This window comes from Peromyscus californicus, unplaced genomic scaffold (assembly GCF_007827085.1).
Source record: "Peromyscus californicus insignis strain IS unplaced genomic scaffold, ASM782708v3 Scaffold_3__1_contigs__length_106647218, whole genome shotgun sequence".
NCBI lineage: Eukaryota > Metazoa > Chordata > Mammalia > Rodentia > Cricetidae > Peromyscus > Peromyscus californicus.
Window position 1 is genome coordinate 42,530,893 of NW_026294551.1, and position 21,117 is coordinate 42,552,009.

Consider the following 21,117-nt stretch of genomic DNA (forward strand, 5'->3'; position numbering starts at 1 on the left):
AGCTGATACTTTCCTTTCATTCTGAACACTGTCTCGGACTCCCAAGTGCTGAGATGAAAGGAGTGTACCACCAAGCCTAACTAATTTTTATTTTCAGGTGTGCTGGATCGTTTACGACAACTTGACACAATAGTTATTGGAGATGAGGGAGCCTCAATTGAGAAAATGCTTCCATAAGATCAGTTGTAGGCAAGACTGTAGGGAATTTTCTCAATTAGGGATTGATGGGGGAAGGCCCAGTCCATCGTGGGTAGGGCCACTCCTGGGCTGGTGGTCCTGAGTTCTGTAAGAAAGCAGGCTGAGCAAGCCATGGGGAACAAGCCAGCAAGCAGCACTCCTCCATGGCCTCTGCATCAGTTCCTGCCTCCAGGATCCTGCCATTCTTGAGTTCACGTCCTGACTTCCATTGAAGATGAATTGTTGCTTTGGACACGGGGTTTCATCACAGCAAATAGAAACCCTGACTAAGAAAATTGCCATGGAACATTTGTGTTTATTTATAGAATACAGTATTATGAATTCATATCTGATGCTAAGTGTAAAGGTGCACACCTTTAAGACCAGCACTGAGGAAGACGACAGGTAGAAAGATCGGTTGAATTCAAGGCTAGCCTGGTCTACATAGTGAGTTCTAGGCCAGTAAGGGCTACATAGTGAGGAAAAAAATTAAAAAATCTTACCTGTATAGAATATATAATGATAAAACCATAGTAATTAACACTTCTATCTTCTCACACACTATCTTGTCTACAGTGTTAGCCCCTTTAGACATCTTCTCTCCAGTGATTTTGGAATGTATAATTATTACAAACTATAGTTAACTACCATGCTATATAGACATCGGAATTTCTTTCTCATAGCACTACATGTTGATGCTCATTAGTAACTTCCGTTCATTCATTTTCTTCTCCTCTTACTTCATGATCAAATAATTAAGCAACTACAAATGAGTAAGGACATACATCTGTCATCCGTGTCTGCCTATTTCACTGAACTTAGTACCCCCGAGTTCTATTCCCCGTGCCACAGATAACAAGATGCCATCCATCCTTTTGGGGTTAGAGAGAACAACAGCCAGGTGGTGGTGGTGGTGGTGGTGGTGGTGGTGGTGGTGGTGGTGGTGGTGGTGGTGGTGGTGGTGGTGGTGGTACACGCCTTTAAACCCAGCACTCTTTTTCTAAGAGGCAGGTGGATCTCAGTGAGTTCAAGGCCAGCTTGATCTACAGAGTGAATTTCAGGACAGCCAGGGCTACACAGAGAAACCCAGTCCTGAAAAACCAATAAATAAGTAAATAAATAATTTTTCATCCTTTTTTATGTCTAAATAAACATTCCATTAAGGAATTATATTCATATAGCACTTTAATTATTTATTATTTCTGTGTATGTTGAGTGTGGGTGGTGGAGATCAGAAGGAAATTTTGTGAAATCAGTTCTATCCTTTCAACTTTATGTGGCTTCTGAGGTTTGAACTCACTAAGCAGGCTTTCATGAGAAGCACCTGTATTTGCTGAGCTACCCAGCCATACTTTTAAAGAACTGTTTATTCAGGGCTGGAGAGACGGCTCAGAGGTTAAGAACACTGCTTGACCTTCCAAAGGTCCCGAGTTCAATTCCCAGCAACCACATGGTGGATCACAACCATCTGTAATGAGATCTGGTGCCCTCTTCTGCAGGGATACGTGCAGACAGAACACTGTATACATAATAAATAAATAAATCTTTAGGGGGGGAAAAAAGGACTGTTTATTCACCCACAAGTTACTGTGTTGTGGCTCTTTATGATCAGTGTTGCAGTAAACAAGGAAATGATGATTCCATTTCCGTTACATATGACATCAGTGGTGGGAACGCTGGGTCATATAAAACTTTACTCTTAGGTTTCTGAGGAACCTCCTTGTTATTTCCACAATGATGTACTCATTTGTGCTGCCATTAACACTGCATCAGAGTTCCCCTCTTCTGCACTATTAGTTTTTTTTTTGGCTTTGTTATACTTATAGCTCTTAATTCTAAGGAATCATGTTCAAGTGGGAAGTGAACCACAAAGGGCCTTTACAGGACAAGGTGTGTGTCTGTATGTGGGTATGTGCACATGAATGTAGGAACCTGTAGAGGCCAGAAGTGAATGTTACGATTCCATGGAGTAGGAGTTACAGGTAGTTATGAGCCACCTAATGTAACTGCTGGGAACTGAACTCAGGTTCTCTGAAGGAGCAGCACCAGTTCTTAATCCCTGAGCCGTCTCTCCAGCCCTGAAAAGCCACTTCTTAAGAGAGTAATAAGCCAGGCAGTGGTGGCACACATCTTTAATCCCAGAACTTGGGAGGCAGAGGCAGATGGATCCTGTGAGTTCAAGGCCAGCCTGGTCTACAGAGTGAATTTCATTCTTTTGAGACATGGTTTCTGACTGAACCTGGAGCAACTCTGGCAGCCAGCAAGCCCTGTGACACTCTTCCCTCCACCTCATCGACCCTAGCCCTGGGGTTATAGGTGTTTATGTTACCACAACCAACAATTTTTTTATTTGAATGGATAGTTTGCCTTCATGTGTCTGCACCATGTGTATGTCTGGTGCCCATAGAGGTAAAAAGAGGCATCAGAGCCCCTGGAACTGGAATTAGAGCAGATGGTTGTGAGCCACCATGTGGGTGCTGGGACTCAAACCAGGACACTCTGGAAGAGCAGCCAGTGCTCTTACCTGAAAAGCCTTCACTCTAGCCCCCAATTATTACCCTTTTTTTTGGTGTGTTTTTGTTTTTGTTTTTTTGAGACAGGGTTTCTCTGTGTAACAGCCCTGGCTGTCCTGGAACTCACTCTGTAGACCAGGCTGGCCTCAAACTCACAGAGATCCTCCTGACTCTGCCTCCCAAGTGCTGGGTTAGAGGTGTGTGCCACCACCGCCTGGCTGGAGGTGCAATTCTTAAACAGAGAAATGTTACCTTGAAAGTAATATATGACTAAAAGGTAGGAAAGAGAGGCCAGAAGATGTCAAAACCCGATTATGACAGACCATAATTCCCAAAAAGAGAGAAGAGGCACCCAAAACCAGGCAGTCTCTTCTGGGAGGGCATCACTGAACCCACATTTAAATACATAAGATTCAAACAGCATTATCAAAGGAAAATAACTACACATACATCAGTTGTTTAGGAAAAAATACTTAATGTGAACTAAAAACAAACTATAGAAATGAAGAAGAAATAATAAAGGAGGGGGAAAAGGTTCGATTTTTCTCATCTTTTGACTCTAAAACTATGATTACCCAGTATCTTTTTTCCCTCTGTTCTCAATAAAAATTTTTTTTAAAGATTTGTAAGGTTGAATATGGTGGCACAACTCTGTAATCCCAACACTTAAAAAGCAAAGGGAGGCAGATCTCTATGAGTTAAAGGCCAGCCTGGTCTACACAGTGAGAACCCATCTTAAAATAACAACAACAAAAATTCAAATAAGTGAATAAATAGATAAAGAAAAGTAGCCAGGTGGTGGTGGTGCACACCTTTAACTCCAGCATTTGGGAGGCAGAGGCAGGTGGATCTCCGTGAGTTCAAGGCCAGTCTGCTCTACAAAGCGAGCTGGTCTACAAAACAGCCAGAGCTGTTACACAGAGAAACCATGTCTCAAAAAACCAAAAAGAAAAGTGCTTATTATGTCATGCTATATTAAGTACTGGCTCTCAACTATGGACGATTTTGCTTATGAGAGGACATTTTGCTCGTCACAACTGGAAGAAGAGATGCTACTGTCATTTACGGTTCTGCTCACCATCCTAGAGGGGAGAGGACAGGGCAATATCCACAATCAAGGATTTTCTGGCGGGCGTGGTGGCACATGCCTTTAATCTCAGCACTTGGGAGACAGAGGCCGAGTCAGGGGAATTTCTGAGTTCTAGGCTAACCTGGTCTACAGAGTGAGTTCCCGGACAGCCAGAGCTACATATTAGAGAGACTCAAAAAACTCTCTGGTCCAAAATGTTCAGAGTACTAAAGTTGAGAAAATGCCTATAATCCTAATTAATCACAAGGCACTTAAAAACTATGCATAAATTAAACAAAACTTAAAGATACTTGACAAGTGAAATAAATTAGAAAGCTGAGGTACATACAGGGGGAATAAATACTCAGGCGTCAGATCCAGATCATCATCATAACCAAATCGTCGAAGTACAGTCCAAGTAGTCTCATGCCTCCCCCTCTGGATAAAAAGTGTATGTAAAAAGAGAAAACCTGAAATAAAGTAAATCAGTAAATACAGTTGGTGTGAAGAGTTAACTGTGGCAGGGAGGAAAGCATACAACGTGAGCTGGATTTGTGAGAACTCGTGTACTAGTTTCACACTGAGGAACAAGAGGTCTCGTGTGTCTGAAGTCTCATTTCAGACTCATTTCCCATAAACACGCAGCTCTGCAAGAGCAAGCAGTGGACAAAAGGGACAGTTACTTCTCAAGGAGCACAATGACAGCCAGAGCTACATGATGAAAACAAATGAGAATGGTGTGCCAGTCCCCTCGCTTACTTCTATAACGGAAAAGTCTGGGTTTTACTTCACCATTTATTAAACCATAACTCAGCAACATACTCAACAAGGAACACTATAATCGGTAAATCTGACTCATACACCCAGTCCCTAGAAGTAATTTTTGCCTAAAGATGGCTTAAGAGTACTAAGATGTTTGTTACATGTATATCTTTCCCTCATATGACTGTCTGCATATCTGATCTAACCAATTTCCCTACCTCTAATTTACACTGACAGTAGATAATAATCTCCCACCAATACTAACGTTTCCTTAATGTATGAATAATGCTATTTGAAATATTAAATTTAGAAGGTTGGGAAATGGGCTAGAAATATGATTAATGAGTAAGGCCCTAGGTGAACACCCAGCACCTGGGGAGAAAGTGATGAAGAACCCATTCCCTACCTCTCAGCGTCAACCCACTGTCAGCCACACCGTCACTTAAGTGTTTTCTAACCACATTCTTGACATCTTCCAGAGCTTGAGGAGCTAAAGGAGTGTTGAAACAAATTCTCTAGCAAAAACATAAAATAAAATAAATTTTAAAACAAACCAGAATATAAATCCACAAATAATATAAAACAGTGTTAGTCTACAAACTCAAAGTGCTACAACCAAAAGAAACAAGTAAATGTCATCTCTATTTCCTATTATTTAAGTGAAGTATGTTATGAAAGAAAGAAAATAATGTATGTCAAGAAAGAAACCTCCAGCACTTCTCACTCTGTTTGAGAAACAAAGTCTTTGTGTGGTCACATAATATAAAATTCAGAAATCACAGTGATTTACAGTTTGTCATTCTTCATACACCCACTGAATACCACAACCTCAAACTATCAAAAAGTCTCAGTTCCTAGGCATAATAGGCTTTTCATATTTTAAGATTTAATAGTTGGATGTCATAGTCTTACAGATAAGAGAACAGGTTGCTTAGTGGCATACTGTTAATCTGAAGCTCAAGACAGTTACCTGAAAGAAGTTGAGTTCAGCATCATTCAGAGTGCCATCATTATCTTGATCAGATATTTTAAATATACGAGTGAGGGCTTTTATACAAGCTGGTTTCATCTATACAACAGCGAGAAAAGAAACAAAATAATTTAAAATACAATTTTCACAAATAATACTGAGAAAGCTTCTGATAACTTTTATTTAACATCAAAAACTGATAACAGAGAAATGAACTAAAGCCAAGCCATTTACATTTTTTTAAGTACAGAGGACTGAACCTATGGCTTTGAACTCAGAGATCCACCTGCCTCTGCCTCCCAAGAGCTAGGATTAAAGGTGTGTACCATCAAACCTGGAGGAAGATTCCTGAAGTTTATTTAAACTTGGAGGTAGATTCATTCCTATACCCTCTCTCAGCAAGAGTATGTCATATTCAATACATACTGCAATAATCTCCTTAAGGTCATTTTCAATACAGCTTTGTCATAAAGAGTACTTATTATGTTTTACATATAGTTCCTGGAGGTAGAGTCTTACGAACCCATTTGAATCAGAGAACAAGATGCGGGATGAAAAAGCATATTCATTAATTTATAATGTCATTCCTATGATTACCCAGAGAAAAATGGTAATGGTAACAGTTGTGATTGTAATATGAAACTGAATTGCAGAATTTGGGGCTGGCAAAATGGCTTAGCCTGCCTATTATAGCCCAATGACCTGAGTTAGATCATCAGGACTAACACAGTGGAAAGAAGAGAACCAACTCCCAAATGCTATCCTCTGACCTCTATACTCACCCACACACACACACACACACACACACACACACACACTTGTGTATGTATACACAAATAAGGCGGGTGTGTGTGTGTGTGTGCAAAACAAAGTTTTTAAAAATTTTTATTTTTTTTTATTTTTAATTGTGCGTATTTGCCTGTGTATGAGTATATGCACTTGAGTGTGGGTGCTCTTAGAGCACAGAGGTGTCGGATCTCCCTGGAGCTACAGTTACAGGCAGTTGTGAAACACTACATGTGAGTGCTGGGCACTGAACTCAGGTCCTCTGCAAGAGTAGTAGAGTAGTACACACTTAAAAAAAAGTTGTTTGTTTGTTTGTTTTTCGAGACAGGGTTTCTCTGTGTAGTTTGGCGCCTTTCCTGGAACTCACTTTGTAGACCAGGCTGGCCACGAACTCAGAGATCTGCCTGGCTCTGCCTCCCGAGTGCTGGGATTAAAGGCGTGCGCCACCAGCCCAGCAAGTAGTTCACACTCTTAACCTCTTAGCTATCTCTCCGGCCCCCAAAAGAAAAATTCTTTTTTTGTTGTTTTGTTTTGTTGAGACAGGATCTCTCTACATAGCCCTGGTTGTCCTGGAACTCACTCTGTAGACCAGGCTGGCCTTGAACTCAGAGAGATCCACCTACCTCTGCTTCCTGAGTGCTGTGAATAAAGTCACGGGCATGGTACTATTATTACATTTTTTGAGGCAAGCTCTCAAAAAAAAAAAAACATTCTAGTAAAGCTTAGACTTAAAGCTCATACACATATAAAACAATATATAGTCTAAAAGTTTAAAATTTTGTATGGTATTTTATTTATTAGATATACCTGAGAACTGAATGGCTTTATTCAGTGACTGAGGGAAGGGCAGGGGATCAGCAGATGAGCAGAACTAATAATAGGCCTAAGAACAGAGCAACAGTTAAAGAATTCAGAATGAACTAAGGTGGTAGTGGCACACATCTTCAACCCCAGCAATCTACGGTGAGTTCCAGGACAACCAGTGCTACACAGAGAAACCCTGTCTAGGAAACACCAGGTTAAAGATAACTTTAAAAAACTTGCCGGGAGTGGTGGTGGCGCACGCCTTTAATCCCAGCACTCAAGAGGCAGAGCCAGGCGGATCTTTGTGAGTCCGAGGCCAACCTGGTCTCCAAAGCGAGTTCCAGGAAAGGCACGAAGCTACACAGAGAAACTCTGTCTTGAAAAACAAAACAAAACAAACAAAAAAAAACTTAAGGAATCATAAATTAAGAATAAAAATGAGAAACTATGGTGAGATTAAGGGATAACTCAAGACTAATTATTTTTCTGTCAAGACAACAGGAATATTTTAAGCTTTGGAGCCAAATATGCAAAATCACAGATAACATGTGGTTTTTATTTACATAGCATGAATTCCTGTTTTACTGACAACACTTAAAATGTTAATGCAGTAACAAGTGAGTACAATTTTGTAATTTAGTCACTAAAGAAAATAGAACTCACTGGGTAGTGGTGGCACACACCTTTAATCCCAGCACTCAGGAGGCAGAGGCAGGAGGATCTCTGTGAGTCTTGAGGCCAGTCTGGTCTACAACGTGAGTTCCAGGAAACTAGGGCTACACAGAGAAACCCTGTCTGGAAAAAAAAGGAAATAGAATTTGCAGGGAGGTGGTGGTGTATTCCTGTGGTAGATGAATCTCTGAGTTTGAGGCTAGCCTTATCTACAGATCGAGTTCTAGGACAGCCAGGATTACTGAGAGAAATCCTGTCTCAAACAAACAAACAAACAAACAAACAGAATTCTCCTGAAGGGATCGAATTTTACTAACTTGGGGTTCAAAGTTAGTGTTTTCTACTGGAATATCAGCTGTAAATGCTTATCTATCACTGCTGATCTGCAATGAGATTTCACGTTGCCTCTTAAGACTTTTTTTTGTAGCAATCTCTATTGTCAAATACTGATACACACATACCATGCTTTTGCTTTTTTTCTTGTTTTTCTTTGAGACAGGGTCTCTCTATGTAGTTGCTATGTAGACCAGGCTGGCCTCAAACTCAGAGCTCCTCCTTTCTCTGCCTCCCTAGTGCTGGGATTAAAAGTGTGTGCCGGCACATCTAGCTGCACAATATGTTTTTTTTTTTTTTAATTATCTTTATTTCTTTGGGAGGGGGAGCATGACTGTGCCACAGCACATGCATGGAGGTCAGAGGACAAGCCTCAAAAGTTGGTTCTCTCCTTCCAGCATGCAAGTCCCAGGAATTGACCTCAGGCTCACAGGCTTAGTGGCAAGGGCCTTTATGCAATGAGACATCTCACCAGCCCAACAAACATGATTTTAATTGGGAAAATCCATGACTTGGAAGGCATCTATAGAGCTGTATTAGACTCTTTCCTTGGCATCTTTTTTTTTCCACCCCCAATACAACTACACTGCAGATTCATCAGTTCCAGTTAGAGATCTGGAAGAAAATCAACTATAGAGTTAGATGGACTATGAAAACATGGAAATTTCCTTCAACTTGCATCAAAGCTTGAAAAACAAACACTGCTGCATCTGAAGCCTGGGTTTATGAGCTGTAAGTGCTTTGCTCCTGAAAATCTCCTTGCCATCTGTCTTGTCCTGGAATGGGATGTGGCACTTGGGAAGTGTCACAACACACAGTGGTAAGTGGCACTCTAGGCAGCAGTGGGGCTGACAGGACTAAACTGCAGCACTGCTCAAACCACTCACAGAGCCACGGATCTAAACAAACAATGGCTGCTATGCCAATGTAAGACAGTTTGACATATCATAAAATACACTTCCTTTTCATTTTCTTCAATATTTAAAAATACACAAAATGGCCAGGTGGTGGTGGTGGTGGTGCGCGTTCTTAGTCCCAGCACTCAGGAGGCAGAAGCCAGCCTGGTCTACAGATAGAGTTCCAGGACAGGTTCCAAAGCTACACAGAGAAACCCTGTCTAAGAAAAAAAAAAAAAATACATAAAATGTATTCATAGCTCATACGTTGTACAAAAGCCAAGTTTGGCTAGGGGGTTTCAATTTTCCAACTACTCAACAATATTATAAACTGCAAATTTTTATGTATCTTTAGATTTATTTCTGTGTGTTTATCTGTCTACATGCCACATATATGTGAGTACCTGGAAAAGATAAGGATGCAGACACTAGAATCCAAACTTAGGACTTCTGGAAGACAAAGAAATGCCCTTAACTGCTGAGCCGTCCTTCAAGCCCTCCAAAATTTTATTTCACTTTTAATCCTAGCATTGGGAAGGCAGAGGCAGGCAGATACTACAGAGTGAGTTCCAGGACAGAGAGAGCTACACAGTGAGACCAAACAAAACAAAACCCTTAGGGTTGAAGAGTTGGCTCAGCAGTTAAGAGCACTTGTTGCTTTTACAGAGGACCCAGGTTTGATTCCCAGCACACCACACTGGCTCACAATGATCCAGTTACAAGGGATCTGACATCCTCTTCTAACCTTCTCAGGCACCATGCATGCACATGGTACACATACATGCATGCAGGCAAAATACTGATACACATAAAATAATAAGTAAATCTAAAATTGTTTTTAAAAAATACCTCAATAAAAATTAATGTAGGGCTGGAGAGATGGCTCAGAGGTTAAGAGCACTGGCTGCTCTTCCAGAGGTCCTGAGTTCTAGTCACAGCAACCACATGATGGCTCACAAACATCTATAATGAGATCTGGTGCCCTCTTCTGGCATCCAAGCATACATGCAGACAGAACACAGAATATATAAATAAATCTTAAAAAATAAAATGAAGGCAGGCAGTGGTGATGCATGCCTTTAATCCCAGCACTTGGGAGGCATAGGCAGGTAGATCTCAGTGAGTTCGAGGCCAGCCTGGTCTACAGAGTGAGTTCTAGGACAGGCTCCCACAGAGAAACCCTGTCTCAAAAAACCAAAATAAAATAAAATAAAGTAAAGTAAAAATTAATCTAACTTAAAAATGGGCATAGTAGGTCCTTGAGTAGATATTTTGCCAAAGTAGACACATAAATGAGAATATAAAAACATTGTTTAAGGGGCTGGAGAGCTGGCTCAGCGGTTAAGAGCACTGACTGCTCTTCCAGTTCAATTCCCAGCACCCACACAGTGGCTCACAGCTGTCATAACTCCACTTAACTCCAGGTCCAGGGGACATGACACCTTCACCTAGACATACATGAAGTGAAGGCAAAGCACCAATGCACAGAAGAGAAAAACAAATTTAAAAAGTTTTTTAAAAATTGTTTAAAATCATTAGTCATCAGGATAATATAAATTAAAATCACAATGAAATAAAGTGATATTTCTTTTTAAAAATTTATCATTATTATTTTATTTTATGTGCATTGGTGTTTTGTCTGTATGTATGTCTGTGTGTGATGTGTGTGGCTGTCAGATCTTGGGAGTTAGACCGTTGTTAGCTACTATGTGGGTGCTAGGAATTGAACCCGGGTCCTCTGGAAGAGCAGTTAGTGCACTTAATGATGATCCATCTCTCCAGCCTCTAAAGTGGTATTTTCTAGGATGACTGTAATAAACCAAAAGACCCAAAGCATAAATGACTGCTGCAAAGATGTAAATAAGTTGGGAATTTCATCGGGGTATGGCAGTGAATACCAGTAATCTTAACATTTGGGAAAGAAAGGTAGGAGAATCAGAAGCTCTAGGTCATCGTCAGCTATACATCATATAAACATACCCCGGGATACATGAAAATGAGAGGATGGGGGTGAGAGACAGAACAAGAAACAGAGATGGAGTGCTGGCGCACACCTTTAATCCTAGCACTCCGGAGGCAGAGGCAGGTGGATCTCTGTGAGTACAAGGCCAGTCACATCTACAGAGTGAGTTCCAGGAAGGCCAGGGCTACACAGAGAAACCCTGTCTCAGAAAACAAAACAAAAGAAAGGGAAACAAACAAAAATTGGATCTTTATACATGACAGGTGGGAATGGACAGTATTTCCTGCCACTGTGGGAAGAGTGGTGGTTCCTCCCTTAGTTAAACATACAATAGTCCTGTTACTCAGCAACACCAATGCTACACACAGATGGAAAAGAACTGAAAACAGGTGTCTCAAGAAAAAAACTTGTTCGTGAACAAGTTAACAACAGCCCATTCACAACAGTCAAAAGGAAGAAACTACTTCAGTAGATGTCAAAACATAAAGAAATGAAGAGTTGCTTCTTCCATATGATGACATTTTTTTAACTAGAAGAAATGAAATACTGATACACACTACAGCATGAGTGAACCTTGAACACAGTGCTGGTGAAAGAAAAGAGAAATAAAAGCTATTCATTGGTGCCTCCACTGTCAGTGACCATCCAGGAGGGACAAAGGGAGGTGAGGAGTGACTGCTAATGGCCACAGGGTTTCTCTGGGGAAGTATATAAGGCAGTGGAGCTAGGTTAGAGGTAGGTCCCTTTCTGAATATACTAAAACTCACTTAATTGTATGCATGAAAGAGGTGAGCTTTGTGTCACGTTATCTTTAAAAAAAAAATCAGTTTTTTATCTATTGCAAAATTTTATTAGATTCTGGGTATTTCTCAATGGAATTACTGTATTTCTTACCTATGAAAGTATATCCAGGCTACATCACATGTACCCAGGACAAAAAATTATAAGAGGTCTGAGAATGTAGCTCAGGGGTGGGTAGCATATTCACTTACTATGCACAGAGCCCTGAGATCAATTACTGAAACCAAACAAACAAAATCACTACCCAAGTTTTTGCTTAGATTGACAGATTGTCAGGGCTGATGAGATAGATGGATTAATGGGTAAAGAATACTTGCTACCAAGCCTGACATCTGACCCAAACAGTGGAAAGAAAGAACTGATTTCCACAAGCTGTCCTCTGACCTCTATGCACGCCATGGCATACATCCACCTCATAAAATAAATCAATAGAAAATGAAGGGGTAAGTTCACAGTTGCACAGTGAGGAAAGAATTGAGTCTTGGCTGCTCTGTGAGTGTCGCCAGTGCTGTGTGTCAGCGGTACAATCTAAGAAGACTTAAACTGGAAACTCTATGAAGACACAATGTCAGTGGCAGTGTCGCTGAACCAGAACACTCAATTTAACAATTTAATAAGCAACACAATTCAATTTCTTTTTTTTTTCTTCTTTTTTTTGGTTTTTGAGACAGAGTTTCTCCGTGTACTTTTGGTGCCTGCCCTGGATCTCGCTCTGTAGACCAGGCTGGCCTCGAACTCATAGAGATCCGCCTGGCTCTGCCTCCTGAGTATGGGGACCACCGCCCTGCCCACAATTCAATTTCAATAGCTTCATCTTTATAAAAAGCTAAACAGATGACTGTAGCTTATAATAAGATTTGGTTTTACTCAAATACTGGGCAAGCCTCAATGAAACATTTCACTATTAGGATAAGAATTTATACTGTATCAAGCTGATAATAGAAAAATAAAATAAATAAATAATTTTAAAAAATTAAAAAAAAAAAAAAGCTAAACATCACTATCACCCATGACCATACTGCATCACTCAGGCCCACAGAACACAGCCTGGGGTTACCTCTTTCTCCTCTGGGCAGTACAGAGGCCCTGTAGGATGAAGAACAGCTTTCTGTGCATAATAAAACAGCTCTGATATATTCTTCAGGTTTTTTGCTGAACACTAAAAAAATAAAATAAAAAATAAAAGTTTTCAATTTTATACTCTGAAATCAATTATGATAGCTAAAAACAATTTTTAAAGTGTCAATATAGGATAGTCCTCCTTCGGAATCCCCTCCACTCCCAGGAGTTTTGCTCATTTTCTCTTACTACATCTACATCCACTTGGCTTAGCAGAAAAAAAGAAAGTCAGTAAGGTAAGAGTAAGATTCCTTGAAGAAACTGAAAAATAAATTTTCCTTTGTGGACAGTACCAATTTATAAAGAAACATAGAGCTTATGAAGAAAACTTTTAAATTCTCTGTTTTATTTGGTTTATATGACTTCACAAAGAACAGAAAATTTATTCCATCCCACATAATCCCCCCTGCCCATGAGACATACCTCCACACAGGTTTCTATTTCTGTATATTGGTTCATAATAGGAAGGATGGTCTCCATACTACTATATTCCACCAAATCAGATTTGTTCCCAACTAATATCAAAGGCAGCCTGAAATAGGGCATTAATGCAATAAAGAAAACAAACGATGTTAGATTTCTATTTTCACCTACATCATTACCCATTCTAACTAAAAAGCTTTAATCTTCCAAACGTAACTTGTCCACTATACTCTGTTCAAGGCCCCCAGAGAGTAGGTTCATTCAGTCAGTCAATGTCCGTTTATACAGCACCTGTTTCAAGTTACACACTCTTGTAAATATTAAGGGCATTAAGAAAAAAGTTCCTCTGGCACTGGAGAGATGGTTCAACGGTTAAGAGCACTGGCCACTCTTCCAAAGGTTCAATTCCCAGCACCCCCATGATGTCTCACAACTGACTGTAACTCCAGTTCCAGGGGACCTGACACCCTCACACAGACACACATGCAGGCAAAACACCAGTGCACATAAAATAAAATAAAAAAGAAAGAAAAAGTTCCCTCTCATTTGAATAGTGAAAACCAGAAAACGAGCAGTACCTAATTTCTAACTCAGTGTCATGAATGAACTAAATGGGGAGGCACAGGACAGAATAATGGGAGGGAGATGATCAAAAAATTTCTCTTCAGGGAATGGTGTTTGAGCCAAGGATTGAGGGACAAGATGAAATCTGCCACATGGAGGGCAGGGAGAGTTGGCTGGGAAGAAGAGAAAGTATGAACATCCTGGTGGGGTCAGAGAAGAGGAAAAATATCCCAGAATGGAGAGTGATAAACAAGGAAAAGGTAAGAAATGGGTTACACTGAGGATGAAAGGCCAGACACATTAAGACTTATACGCTGTGATAAGGAATGTAGGTTGTATCACTAGTATAAATGAGAAGCCAATGAAGAGCTATAAGCAGGGGCAATATCTGATCTAATCAATGAATTTATTTTTTATATTACTATTTGAATGTATCTGATACCACTGAACTCAATACTTAAGTTTTTGTTTTGTTTTAGTTTTTTATGTGTATGAGTGCTTTGCCCGTATATGTATGTATGTATGCCATGTGCATGCCTGGCACCCAAAGAAGTCGGAAGAAGACATTGGATCCCCTAGAACTAGAGTTAGAGAGTTGTAAGCCACCATGCGGGTGCTCAAAATCAAACCTGGATTTTCTGTAAGAGCAGCCAGTGTTCCTAACTGCTGAGCCATCATGGGGGTTCTGGGAATGTGATCTTCTACTTTTCAGAGATACATAGTGAAATATTTACAACTTGGTATGATATCTGTTTGCTTCAAAATGGTCCCAATGGGATAGATAAACAAGACTGGTCCTGAATTAACTGTTGAAGCTAGGTGACACTATTGACTCTCTCTCTCTCTCTCTCTCTCTCTCTCTCTCTCTCTCTCTCTCTCTCTCTCTCTCTTTCAGAAGGAAAAAACCTTGGCTGCTAATTCTCACAAACATGGTGAATGGTCCTAAAAGCCACCAGACTTTCTGCAACAAATGTGGCGGGCACCAGCCCTACAAAGTGACACAATATAAGGAAGAGAAAAGAGGGCTGCAGAGACACCTCAGCGGTTAAGAGCACTGGCTGCTCTTCCAGAGGTCCTGAGTTCAATTCCCAGCAACCACATGGCGGCTCACAACCACCTCTATGGGATCTGATGCCCTCTTCTGGCATAAATACATACATACACACATATGAATGCAGATAGGGCACTCATATACATAAAATAAAGAAAGGGAGGGAATCTATGTCCAGGTCCAGTGGAATTACGACAGGGAGCTGAGCAGCTATGGTAGGCAGACTATGCTTATTTTCCACAAAAAGGCTGACGTTACAAAGACTGGAGTTGAGTGTGCTGAGCCTGACTGCGATTTAAGAGAATGCTGGCTTTCAGAGGTGTGAGCATTATGACCTGGGAGGCAGTAAGAAGAGAAAAAGCCATGATCCAGTTCTAAGATGATTTTAGGGTTTTTGTTTTTGTTTGTTTTTCAAGACAGGGTCTCTCTGTGTAGCCCTGGGTGTCCTGGAACTCTGTAGTCCAGGCTGGCCTCAAACTCAGAGATCCACCTGCCTCTGCCTCCTGAGTGCTGGGATTAAAGGCGTGCGCCACCACCACCCAGTTAAGATAATTTTGTTATGGAGACAATAAAAAAGGTAAAAGAACTAAAAAGGCTTTTAAAAAATTTTCTTTACTACATTTGTGTGTGTGTGTGTGTGTGTGTGTGTGTGTGTGTGTGTGTGTGTGTGTGTTCAAGTATGCCATGTCCAAGGGGAGGTCAGAGGACAACTTTTTGGATTCGTTTCTTTTCCCACCATGTGTATCCTGGAAATCAAACTCAGGTTGTCAGGCTTAGCAGCAAGAGCAACTGTGCCATCTCAAAGTCTGGACAAAGCTTTTAGTTATTTATTTTAATTTATTTATCTAGTCTCTGTCTGTCTCTCTCTCTCTCTCTGTGTATTCTAGGGGTCACCATGTCCTCAGGGTTGTTGCCTTTAGCAACAGAACCATCTCACTGGCCCAGAAAAAGCTTTTTAAAAGTACGGTGGCAGAGCTGGAGAGATGGCTCAGTGGTAAAGAGCACTGACTGATGTCCCAGGAGACCCCGGTTCAGTTCCCAGCACCCACATGATAGCTCACAACTGTCTGTAACTTCAAAATCCAAAACCCTCACAGAGGCAAAACAGCAATACAATAAAATTAAAAAGCAAAAATAAAAATAAAAATATGGTGTCTTGAGGGCTACAGTAATGGCTCCATGGTTAAAAGTACTCATTGTTCTTGGAAAGGACCCAGTTCATTTCCCAGCACCCAGATGGCAGCTCACAACCGTCTTTAACTCCAGTTCGAGAGGATCTGACACCCTTTTCTGACCTCTGGGGGCACCAGGCACATACATGGTAAACAGAAATGTGAATAAAACATTTCCAGGCAGAAAGCATACAGAGAACTTAAAGATCTTGTTTTGGGTAAGTGAAAACTGAGAGGCCTATGAGCAATCAAAATGGGTTATCAGCCGGGCGGTGGTGGCGCACGCCTTTAATCCCAGCACTCGGGAGGCAGAGCCAGGCGGATCTCTGTGAGTTCGAGGCCAGCCTGGGCTACCAAGTGAGTTCCAGGAAAGGCGCAAAGCTACACAGAGAAACCCTGTCTCGAAAAACCAAAAAAAAAAAAAAAAAAAAAAAAAAAAAAAAAAATGGGTTATCAAAGACATCAGAGTAGTGGAGACTGTTACTTTTGAGTTTGAAATGCAGCCTGGAGGCAAAACAAATCATTTTACTAGACTCCAGGATCCCAATAGAAACACCTGCAGCACTCAGTTAAACACCCCTTACCTTCAGTGTGATTTTTATTGCTTATGGTGCCCAAGTATAGACTGCTAACAAAATTAGGAAGAATTAAGAAACACAGTAGTTTATAACAAAAGGTGTGCATCAGAATAATTTTTAGAATGTTAAAAAAATGAATGTTTTAACCCAATTCCACGTTTGTCAGTTCTAAAATCCCAGGCTAAAATGGAAGTCTCTGTAGTTTTTTAAAAGTCTCTTAGATGACAGTGACACTGATTTAAAACTAAGAGACACTGATCTAAAAAGAGTCCTAAGGAAGAACAGGCATGCACCAAAAACAAACTGCAGACATGAGGCTTAGGAAAAGTTACTGGAAAATATAAGGTTCATACAGGCATGGCAGTGCACACATATAATGCCAGCAACTGGGAGGCTGAGGCAGGATTTTGAGTTTAAGATCAGTCTACACTACTCAGTGAGAACCTGTCTCAAAACAAATAATAATAAAGTCAAAAAGTACTGCAATTTGGGAAAAATCAATACTCAGGAAAGTAAGTGTCCTCATGTGCTTCAAGAAAGAAAACACGAACGTCAAGGACAAGCTCACCCATGACGGCACTACACACACTACTGCTTCAAGCGCCCAAAGACATTTGCATATGGCACCATACAGGCCACCAGCAGAGGACAGTGGTGTAACCTTTCGTCCTGACTACCTGTAGGTGGAAGCAGGAAGATTACAAGTTTGAGAATAGCCCGGGAAATATAGTGAGATTCTATGACTCTAAAATGAAATGAAATTGAAGATAAAACAAGGACCACAAAGAAGCCACAGTATTTTAGTGACAATAAAGCCAAAGTTTCTAAATTCCATGACATAAATTGGTTCTTCACAGATACTGGCCAAATATGCTCTCTTCTCCAGAGAGGTCCTCCTAGAAATAGCTCCAACAAGGAGAAAGGGCCAAGAGCATGTGGGTGTCATAGCCTTTAAGGCATCACTGTTGAATACAACATAGTATGATGATGGTCTTCTTTGTTTGTTTTTTGAGACAGGGTCTTTCCAAATATTCCTGGCTGTCCTAGAATTCGTTATATAGACCAGGCTGGCCTCAAACTCACAGAATCCCTTGCTGGGATTAAAGACATGTGCCAGGGGCTGGGGAGGTGGCTCAGCGGTTAAGAGCACTGATTGCTCTTCCAGAGGAGCTGAGTTCAGTTCCCAGCAGCCACATGGCAGCTCACAACTGTCTGTAACTTCAGTTCCAGGGGACACAAACCCCATGGCAAAACACTAATGCATATAAAATTTTTTTAAAAAAATTAAAAAATTTTGCCGGGCGGTGGTGGCGCACGCCTTTAATCCCAGCACTCGGGAGGCAGAGCCAGGCGGATCTCTGTGAGTTCGAGGCCAGCCTGGACTACCAAGTGAGTTCCAGGAAAGGCGCAAAGCTACACAGAGAAACCCTGTCTCGAAAAACAAAACAAAACAAACAAACAAAAAAAAAAAAAAAAAATTAAAAAATTTTAAAAAAGCATGTGTTAACACCTTCTGAAATGATGATGGTCTTTGGTTGCACTATTACTATAACCACCAGCCACAGATAGCTACTGAGCTTCTGCAAGTTACAGTTACAGAGGATCTAATACCCTCTTATAGCCTCTGCAGCATGCATACAGTGCAACAAACGTCACACATACACATAAATAAAAACAAGTAAATCAATCATTTTTTAAAAAAGATTAAAATGCTGGGCCAGGAGTGGTGGCACAAACATTTAACACCAGCACTCAGGAGGCAGTCAGATCTCTGTGAGCTTGAGGTCAGCCTGGTCTACATGAGGAGAACCTGTCTCAAAGGGAAAAAAAAAATTGAAAGCCGGGTATGAACACACCAGAGGCATACACTTTAACCCCAGCACTTGGGAGGTAGAGGCAGGTGGGACTCTGTGAATTCAAGCCAGCCTACATTCTATAGAGTGAGACTCTGTGTTTAAAAAAAAAAAAAAAAAGAAAGAAAGGAAGAAAAGAAAGAGAGAAAGAAGGAATAATAAAAATAATGTTTGACCAATTAAATATTGGAAGGAAAATGTTTTCTTCTGACTTAAAATTGAAAACCTTTATGCAGAGAACTACCATTCTATTTAGACACACACCTTGGATCCCAGTACTTGAGATCTCATGACTTTAATCCCAGCACTAGGGAGATGGAGACAGGAAGTGATATGGCTGGGCAGAGAGAGGAATATAAGTCAGGAGGAGACAGGAGCTGAGTTCTCCTTTTTGGCTGAGCATTTTGTAGAGGTAAGAACTAGTGGCTGGCTGCTCTCCTTCTCTGATCTTTCAGCTTTCACCCTGATATCTGACTCTGGGTTTTTATTAATAAGACCAATTAGGATTCGTGCTACAAACAACTGTTCACATTATGAGCAATCAACAATTCCACACTTCATTGAAGAAGCAACTCAAGAGAGGGCATACAATACAGGCAAAGGCAGACTCCCAGATAGACTCAAGCAGCAGTTTGTGATCAGAAATGCAGGATTACTAAAATATTCAATCTGTCAATAATTACGAATCTTTACAATGTCAGAGCTGTTTTCTGCTTTGCTTTCAAATCTATTTATTTTTTCTAATCACTCCTGCCCCCACAAAGGTATGCAGTGGTGTATGAAGGTAGGTGATCAGAGAGAAACTGATAAAAACCAATGTAGAGAGCCAGGGACACAGCTCAGCAGGTAAAGGCACTTACTGCCAACCTTGAATTCCATTCTGGAATCAACACAATAAAAGGGGACAACCAAATCTGTCTTTTTCTTTCTCCCAAGACAGGGTTTCTCGTAGCTCTGGCTGTCCTGGAACTCAATTTGTAGACCAGGCTGGCCTTGAACTCACAGAGATCCACCTGCCTCTGTCTCCTGAGTGCTGGGATTAAAGGCATGTATCACCACCGCCTACCTAGATGTATTTTTTTATTAGTTTATGGGTGAGTGTTTTGCCTGCACGTATACCTGTGTACCACACTTGTGCCTGGTGCCTGAGGAGATGGTGAGACTCTATATGGGCACTGGGAATCCAACCCAGGTCCTTTGAAACAACAAGTGCCCTTAACCACTTCAGCCCTTAATCCTGCACATTGTACTCTGATACCTATGTGTACATGCATGCACACACAAGCATACATACACACACACACACACACACACACACACACACACACACACACACACACACACACACAAACAGATACACACAAATAAATATTTGAAAGAAAAACCAAATGTGGAACATGTTAATAACCAGTGGATCTAAGTAAAGGCTTTACAGATATGTTTGTTAGTATTTCTTCCATCTTTTCACTACGTTTGAAATTTTCAAAAAAAAAAGTTTGAAAGAAAAAAATACCTGCTGTCTTTGTCTGTTCTTTCATTTATGAGCGGAATCCATCGGCTTGTTACCTAAAATGAAAATAAGTAGGAGTTAAGCCATGATACAGATCTTTGAAAAGCTGTACACCTTTACTTCTGTCACTCAGGAGGCAGAGGCAGGGAAATTTCTGAGTTCAAGGCCAATCTGGTCTACATATGGAGTTCCAGGCCAGCCAGAGCTACATAGTGAGATTAGATTCTGTCCTTTAAAAAAAAAAAAAAAGTGGCAGGACAAAAAAGAAAAAGCATACTTTTAAAAAAATACTATGTTATGCTTATGAGTGTTGTGTCTACATGTGTAGGCCTGGTGCACAGAGGTGCCTACAACTGAAATGGAGTCACAGAAGAGCAGCCTCTGAGCCAGCTGACCCTCTGAGCAATCTCTCCTCTCTTTGTTAGGAGTCCTTAAAAATCTCACTGGAGAGTCAGCTTTGATCAGATTTGTCCCATTAAAACTAGGCATGGTGGCACATATTTGGAATCCCAGACTAAGGCAGGAAGATCGTGAATTCCACGCCAGCTTAGGCTACAGAACAAGACACTACCTTAAAAACAAAAATAAAGCTGGGCAGTGGTGGAGCACGCCTTTGATCCCAACACTTGGAAGACAGAGGCAGTCGGATCTCTGTGAGTCAGAGGCTAGCCTGATCTTCAGAGTTCCAGTATAGCCAGGGCTACATAGAGAGAGATCCTGTCTCAAAAAACAAAAGAAAAAGAAAAAAACTTGAAGCAAGAGGACTGCAAGTTCATTGCCACCCTAGGCTATCTAACAATTCCAGACCTAAGCTATATAATAAGAGCCTGCCTCCATGAGTGGTGGTGGCAAACACCTTTGATCTCAGCACTCTAGAAGCAGAGGCAGGCGGATCTCTGTGAGTTCCAGGCTAGCATGGTCTACACAGCAAGTTCCACGACAGTCAAGGCTACACAAAGAAACCCTGTCTCAAAAAACAGAAACAAAAGGACCTGCCTCAAAAAAGTAAATAAAAAGTACCATATTTAATTTAAATATACCTTATCAATAGAATGTTTGTTGTTAACAGCATAAACTATGCAGATGACATTAGCCTAGAAG

At 40.9% G+C, this 21,117-nt stretch overlaps 1 protein-coding gene across 8 annotated transcripts in view; it reads right to left on the reverse strand.

Annotated features, from left to right (window-relative positions):
- Rhot1 (ras homolog family member T1) overlaps positions 1-21,117 on the reverse strand; it is a 68,701-nt gene that overhangs the window by 25,419 nt on the left and 22,165 nt on the right. For all 8 annotated transcript variants that reach the window (XM_052759937.1, XM_052759938.1, XM_052759935.1 and 5 more), the window contains exons 5-11: positions 21,057-21,110; positions 20,020-20,072; positions 13,289-13,397; positions 12,804-12,905; positions 5,492-5,590; positions 4,928-5,036; positions 4,109-4,229 (exon numbers count right to left, since the gene is read on the reverse strand). In XM_052759937.1, the coding sequence (XP_052615897.1) occupies positions 4,109-4,229; positions 4,928-5,036; positions 5,492-5,590; positions 12,804-12,905; positions 13,289-13,397; positions 20,020-20,072; positions 21,057-21,110 (647 nt within the window). The remainder of the gene's footprint in view (positions 1-4,108; positions 4,230-4,927; positions 5,037-5,491; positions 5,591-12,803; positions 12,906-13,288; positions 13,398-20,019; positions 20,073-21,056; positions 21,111-21,117) is intronic.